Source organism: Drosophila subpulchrella, chromosome 2R (assembly GCF_014743375.2).
Source record: "Drosophila subpulchrella strain 33 F10 #4 breed RU33 chromosome 2R, RU_Dsub_v1.1 Primary Assembly, whole genome shotgun sequence".
NCBI lineage: Eukaryota > Metazoa > Arthropoda > Insecta > Diptera > Drosophilidae > Drosophila > Drosophila subpulchrella.
In genome coordinates this window covers 4,643,274-4,650,688 of record NC_050611.1, presented here as the reverse complement: position 1 = coordinate 4,650,688, position 7,415 = coordinate 4,643,274, and the positions used below count along the sequence as shown (strand labels likewise).

Here is a 7,415-nt window from a genome sequence, read left to right as displayed (position 1 = left end):
CACTTTAAAAGCAAAGACAAGCATCATGAACTTTGAGAATGGAAGTCCCTGGGAGAAAACCTGTGTCTAACCTATCACGTGGAACTCATGTTGTGTTTACAGATGCTACAGGCATTACGCTACATTTTCTTCCGTCCGGATAAGCATGTTACCCTTCTTGGCAGTCGTGAAGACCAGGGTCCCTCCAGGTTTAAACCATCATCACAATAAGCAGGGCTTCTAAAATGCTGGTGCTTAGAAAAATGATCAAAGTCCTTAACGCAGATCTTTTAAACCAGTTGGGTTTTGTAGAATTTAATAAGATATTCTTGCTATTTCGCTATTTTTAATCGATTCCAAGTCACTTACTGGTGTCTAGTGCTTTTGAAAGGAGGCTTTCTGCATGGCCGATGGACCCATATTATAGACTGATGGAAAAGGGCGAGAAGTAATGTCCAAGCACTTGGTGAAATTAATACCGAGTAAGTTCAGCAAATAACAAGTACATCAATTAATATATTCATAATGTTATAAGAGAGATATCGCTTGCAACAGGTTTGAGACTTTTTTTTCAAATATACCAATACATTTTAAACTTATCTGCCGCTCTCTTCGAAAAATTACCTTGCAAAAAAAATAAGCTTGTAGAGTGATGTGTATTTCGCACTTTTTGATTTGTTTATGTTTTTGTTATCTAATGAGCAAAGCTCTCTGTTCACTCATGGAACAAAAAATAAGAGTTCAATTATATATCAGCAACACTATCTTTTTAGCTATGTAGACCCCACTTCGTAATCGTGTTTGATAGAAATAATTGCACCAGGCAACGAGATATTTTCACACAATATTAATATTAAACAAAAAAAAAACAAAATTAAGAACAGTAGATAGGCAACCCCAGGGGTGACACAATAATCGCTTTCAACCAAATTGGGCTGGAATCGAACCGTATATTATTTATATATGTTTTATATATTAATTATACCCGTTACTCGTAGAGTAAAAGGGTATACTAGATTCGTCGGAAAGTATGTAACAGGCAGAAGGAAGCGTTTCCGACCCCATAAAGTATATATATTCTTGATCAGGTTCACTAGCCGAGTCGATCTAGCCATGTCCGTCTGTCCGTCTGTCCGAATGAACGCTGAGATCTGGGAAACTATGAGAACTAGGCTATTGAGATTTGGCGAGCAGATTCCTGAGCTTCTTACGCAGCGCAAGTTTGTTTCAGTAGAGTGCCACGCCCACTCTAACGCCCACAAACCGCCCAAAACTGTGGCTTCTACAGTTTTGATGCTAGAGTAAAAATTTAAACTGAAATGAATTGCTCTCATCAATACCTATCGATTGACCCAAAAAAAAGTTTGCCACGCCCACTTTAACGCCCACAAACCGCCCACAAACTTCAAAAAATCGTAAATATGAACGCGGATATCTCGGAAACTATCAAAGATAGAGTATTGGGATTTCAGATTTAGATCCCGTAGCCTTGTACGAAGCGCAAGTTTGTTATGCGAATATGCCACGCCCACTCTAACGCCCACAAACCGCCCAAGCCTGTGGCGCCCACAATTTTTATGCTAGATTAAAAATTTTAACTGAAATGTATTGGTCTCGTCAATGCCTATCGATTGATCCAAAATCCACGCCTACCCTAACGCCCACAATGCTTAAATCTGTCTTCCGCCGGTAGGTGGCGCATTTAAATCTCGCTTTGCTGCTTGCATATCTCCATTTCCCTTTGGTCCCTTTAGCTGAGTAACGGGTATCTGATAGTCGAGGTACTCGACTATAGCGTTCTTCCTTGTTATATATTTATGTTCATATATTTATATATATATGTTCAGTTCTTCCCTTTAACAATTTAAAATAGAATTCGAGTTAAAACATTTCGTTACAAAATTAAATCGGTACAACTTTTATTGTGCAATATTAACAAGTGTCCATTAAATGTTAAATGTTATGTATTTATGTGCATTTTATTTTAAAATAGCTGAGTAGTCTGTTTGGTATCCACATCATTTTACTTTCGCGGAACCAAGTGCATCCAGAAGCCAGTCCGGGGGGTAAAGTTAAAGCCTCGTGCAGATCCCCACAGATCCTTGGTGGTCCTGGGGGAAGCCTCAATCTTGTAGTTTAGCAGGAGGTTATATAGCATGCCCTTGACCTGCATTAAAGCATATCGGTTTCCTGCAAATATTTAAATGGTAGGTACAATATCATTTATGATTGGCTACTATTTTAAAACCTGGTATATGGGCACTAGCTATATCTTAAACTTAAAATACTGCAGGTGTGCACCCTAACAAAAATTATAAATGCCTAAAAAATAAGCAGAAGATAACCAACAGCATTCAAAGGAAATCTCGTAGAAATCTTCTTATTTTTCCTTGACTCACCTATGCAGTTTCGAGGTCCTACGCCAAAAGGCAAGTAGGTGTAGGGCACCAATTCTCCCTTACGTTCTTCGCTAAACCGATCCGGGTCAAACTTTCTGGGTTCCGGGAAGTATTGGTCATCCAAGTGCAGCCCAGAGATGGGGATGTTGACGCGGTCGCCCACTTTGAAGTCGAAGAGTTTGGTGCCATCTTCATCCGTAAGGGTGTAATCCTTGGAGCAAAGACGATCGGTGGCGGCGGCCAAAGTCCACTTTCGGAGGGATTCGGAAATAACCATGTCCATGTAGGTCATCTTTTGCACAGTATCGTAAGTTAGGGAACCTCCCTTCAGAGCCTCCTGGGTCTCCTTCACCTCCTCGTACAAACGCTCTTGGACTTCGGGATTATGGAGCAGCTCATAGGTGGTGGTGCAGATTAAGTTGGAGTTGTTTTCGAAGGCGGCGAAAAAGAAAATGAAGCACTGGGCCACAATCTCATCGTCAGTCCAGTTATCCTCCGACTCCCTCTTGGCCTCCATCAGCAGCTGGATCATGTCGGGACGCGAGATATTGTGCTTCTCCCGGTACCTAATGGCATCCACAACCAGGCGAACAAAGTACTCCACTTTGCCGGCTTCAAAGATTGTCAGTCTAAAGAACTAAAAAATAAATAAATAAATTAGAAACAGTTTCACTGTATAAATCTTCTGAATGCACTTACGTTAAAAATCTTAGGCACCATTGAGGCCAGCATGAACTTAAAGAACTGCATTCCGCGGGAAAAAACCAGTGACTGCCCGATGTCGTAGAACTCATTATCCGGGTTCTTATACGAGTTTACTTTCAGTCCAAACGCTGTAGTGGCGATAATGTCGTTGGAGAGCTTGTTGCACAGAACCTTCATGTCCACTTCAAAACCCTTCTTTCCGGGAAGAGTTTCCGAGGTGTCCAGGTGCTGCAGACACTCCGCGAAACTCTCGTTCATCAGGGTGAACATATTACGCATCTTGGCCGCCGTGAAGACCGGGGTCAAGGTGTTTCTCATGTGCTTCCATCGCTGGTCTCTCATCACGCTGAGCATGTCGTTTATAAGGCGCTCGTTGGAGGTTATGAAGAGCTGGTGGTTGGGAAAGTGGTCGAAGTCCTTTACGCAGATCTTTTTGATCAGCTCCGGATCATTCAGCGTGATCATGGGGGTGCGTAGATTAAAAAAGCCCACAAGTTTGCTGAAATTTCAATTAAGTTGCCTAGCAATATTTCAATATGAAACTGTTGTGTTGTGAACTACTCACTGTTGACGAGTGCGATCGTAGAACTCGGATAGCTGCTTCTGAAAGCAGGCTCTCTGGAAGAAAGATGCACCCATATTTCCGACGAATGGATACGGTTTTTCGAAATGCAATTTCCGCTCCTCAAAGGTTTTAAAGGTAGCCGTACTCCATTTGTAGATCAGAAAACCGATGGCCAGGAGAGCCAAACCAATTTCTAGGACAGCCATTGCGAGGAAAGTTACGTTCTACCACCCGGAGAATTTATTGCGAACTGAGTTTCACAATTGCCCGAAAGCGCATTTTATACCCCACGTAATCAGAAATACGTATGTAATCGATTTGTATGTAGATAAACCTCTATCTGCATTCTCAACAGGTTAGAAGCTTTATTTCCACTTTTGTTGTCATCAACTCAAGCAAAAAGCGTCTATCTACCGCTCTCTTTAAACAATCAGTGTGGTTTGCCAGAATAATACAAGTGTTGCTCGTATTTGTTTACACTTTTGTTTATCTACTGAGAGAGGTTCTAAGCACTCTTTTCTCTATAACAATCTAATCAAAACTGTATCTGCCAGCTTAATATAATTTGTAACAACAAATAATAACACAGTACTACAAAAGGGCCGAATTTTAAATTTGAATAACCCTTGATCTGTTATGTTTCTTTTCTGTTCTTAATTGGAACAGCATCGAAACAAGATAGCCTTTGGAATATCTCATATCATTACCTATGATTAATTATTATCTTTTTCAAAACGATAAACGCATTTGTATTACGCTTTAAACTATTTTCATACCTTTCTAACATTAAATTGGTTCCACACTGCTCAGTTTCTCGGTATTGTGTTGCGAATCCATTTATAATGCATTTAGCGTATATAACTTGGGAATTGTTTTTAATTGTAGACGTATGACAAAATTAAGGCTTATTCAAATGCGATAATTAGATTGAGTTCATAAATAAACAGAACGATATAAAAGGGCATGTTAGACTTATTGCAATATAATAATATTTATTTCATTATCCCCCTTTGAAAAAAACGGCTTGAAGTTGTTGTAAAAACGCAGTCTCAATTACTGATAAGGGTGCGTTATTTAGCTATCATACCACTGATACCATTTTTGGACTGTAGCTGATGAAATAATTATATAATTTGCAGCACTTTCTTCACCAAGAACGAAACTTTGATAACCATCATTAACTGTGTGGCCTGCAAAAAGGCTGGTCACTTAAAAATTCTGACAGAACCATCGTTTGTTTAATTATGATTCTCAAACTTTTAGCGCTATGCTTATGTCATCATATTAGAACTCCAGTTTGTCATATCAGTCAAGCTGAATATGATGTAAACCCGACCCGACAGGGGGTTTCCACTCGAAGCTTTTGTTGATCTTGGGGTTCGCTGTTTTAATATTTTAGCATATTGACCCAAGGCAAGTTGAAGCCACCAACAAAAACAAAGTAACTAGCAAACGGTTAAAACATCAAATTAGCCGAAAGCTAAGAAACATAATTAAATATTTAGTCAGTTTTGTTATCGAGGTATGTTTTGTTTTATTTTCTACTTCCCTTTTCGTCGAGTTTAGAAATTTGTGGCAGAAAATATTTAATTGATAGGTATTGATGAGGGTACCAACGAATTGAATGTATTATTCAGCAATGCCTGATGAAGATTATTTTACATTGTAACAATAACGCAGCTAAAATATCAATATTATTTAATTTAATTTAAATTAATTTAAGATATATTGCTCTGTCCTATTTCGTAAAATCCTTTTCCTCTAAATTTTAGCGACAGGACTTTTACAAAAATAAATTATTTCATTGAAGTCGTTTAAATATTTTACTGACCCGAATTGTATCTGGAATAAGTGTCGCATGTGCCATATATTCTCTATTATAAGAAAAGCCTTGATTCAGTATTTTAGTATATTAAAATATAAACATGTTCCATGTTCACCTATATTTTCTAAAATTTTTAATTAGTGACAAAAATCTATTTCCGAGTATAAGTTAACCGGGTTTTTTTCTAGTATCCACTGTAGCTTTTCTGTATTCATAAGGGTTTATTCACCCCTTCGACGCAGGCATGCATTCAAATTCCGGTATATATGTGCATACATTGCTTGCCCAGCAAACTCAGCTGCTTTTCCATTTTCCCTGCTGTGGCCCACATGAAAAGTCCTTTTACATTTTATGCGCAACTAAAGTGTTAGAATATATATGTTCGTACACATAGTATGTGTCGTATGGGAGGATGTAAGTGATTGTGGATGTGAGTGCTGCATTTTATCAAAGCTTGCCCAGCAGTTGCCGATGTCTGTCAGGCTGTAAGGCCCCCTGCCACGCCCCCCGCCCCTTCTATTCCATTTCATTCTATTCTATTCCGCTCCTTTTTATGCGCAAATCATGCTGCATCATTAAATCTTGCTGCTGTCGCTGCCTTTGTAGCTATTTTGCTGTTGCTTTCTCGCTTTTTGCATTTCCTTTCGCTTTCCTTTCAGCAGCTTTTTCCTGGAAAACCCGTCTGAAACCGACGGGAGGAAATTTACGGCTTTCGGCGTTGATTTTGTTTGGGATTCGGCTGCCTGTTCCTTGCCACAGTTTTATTCTGTTTCGCTTTTTATGGGGTTTTAAGTAGTCGTAAAGCGTAACACTTGATGAGATATTAAACGCTGAAAGGATACCCCAAATGGAACGGAGGGCTGCCGATTTGGGATCACACATTGTTGCACTTTGTTTGATTTGATGGCTTTTTAAATATTGGTTTTTGAATTTTTCATTATTTCCTGGTGCAAAACGGTTTCAATGACCGTTTAATACGTTTGGGGCCTCGTAAAAACCGAGGGACGCAAATCGGTGAACTGAAAAAAAAGTTTAATAACAGTTAGGGAAATTAATCCATGTATCTATAAGGAACAAAGATTTTTCATTTCAGACCTGGCCACATTTTTCTCCATAGCTTACATTATTACCTAAAGTTAAGCTATAAATATTTGAGTTCACTAGAACTTTTTTTTTCAGTGCTGGGGAATAGATGGCAGGCAGTAGGTGAGAAACGGGCACAACTCACCTGACATCCTCGTATCTGTCTCATCAAGGAGCATAAAGAGACCACAAACCCAAGGAACCTTGTCTGCAAACTTGTCAATGACTCCCAGCAACTAAATATTTTATTAGGCAGTTGCCGGCACACAAAAAAAGCTACGGAAAATTGAAGAAGGACGAAGGACTCTGTGTGTGTGGTCGTGATTGCGTGAAATTTAGTAGCTCTTGGGGCGATGTAGGGACAGACAAGTTGATGCTGATGAGCCTCATGATGTGCCCGATGATGATGACGATGGAGATGTAGACGAGGCGGACGTGGACGTGGAAGCCCGATGAAGCTGCCTCTGCCAGCCTGTCAGGGGAATTTGGGATGTGGCGGCAAAGTTCCTTGACTCCACCCCGGGGCTCCTTCCCCTGGACTGTTTGCTCACAATTGGCTGTACGTGTGCAACATTTTTAAGTAGCTTTCCCACTCCGCACTGCCTGTTTGTCTTAAGTTCGGGGAAAATGCCAAGCTGGAACATATGTTTTCAATTTGGCTTGCAAATGGAGAGACTTGATTGAATTTACCTCGGCCAAAACGAAGATCAACGCCGCTTTAAGAATCCACTTTACTTAGAGTAAAACAAAGAAGACCTTTCTTACCTTTTGACTTCTATGGAAAAATAATTTTTATTGTGTTTAAAGATTTAGGTGTTTTTCAAATTGTAGGTCAATGTTCTGTTCTGGGGTAGATCAA

The 7,415-nt window shown here is 39.6% G+C and overlaps 1 protein-coding gene across 1 annotated transcript; it reads right to left on the bottom strand.

Annotated features, from left to right (window-relative positions):
* Positions 1 to 1,881: 1,881 nt before the first annotated feature.
* LOC119551246 (cytochrome P450 9b2) lies at positions 1,882 to 3,909 on the bottom strand. The gene is made up of 4 exons (XM_037860489.1): positions 3,649 to 3,909; positions 3,078 to 3,582; positions 2,379 to 3,015; positions 1,882 to 2,169 (listed from the first exon to the last, which is right to left on the bottom strand). The coding sequence occupies exons 1-4, from the start codon at positions 3,852 to 3,854 to the stop codon at positions 2,003 to 2,005; spliced, it is 1,515 nt and encodes a 504-aa protein (XP_037716417.1). The 5' UTR covers positions 3,855 to 3,909; the 3' UTR covers positions 1,882 to 2,002.
* Between the last annotated feature and the right edge of the window lie 3,506 nt (positions 3,910 to 7,415).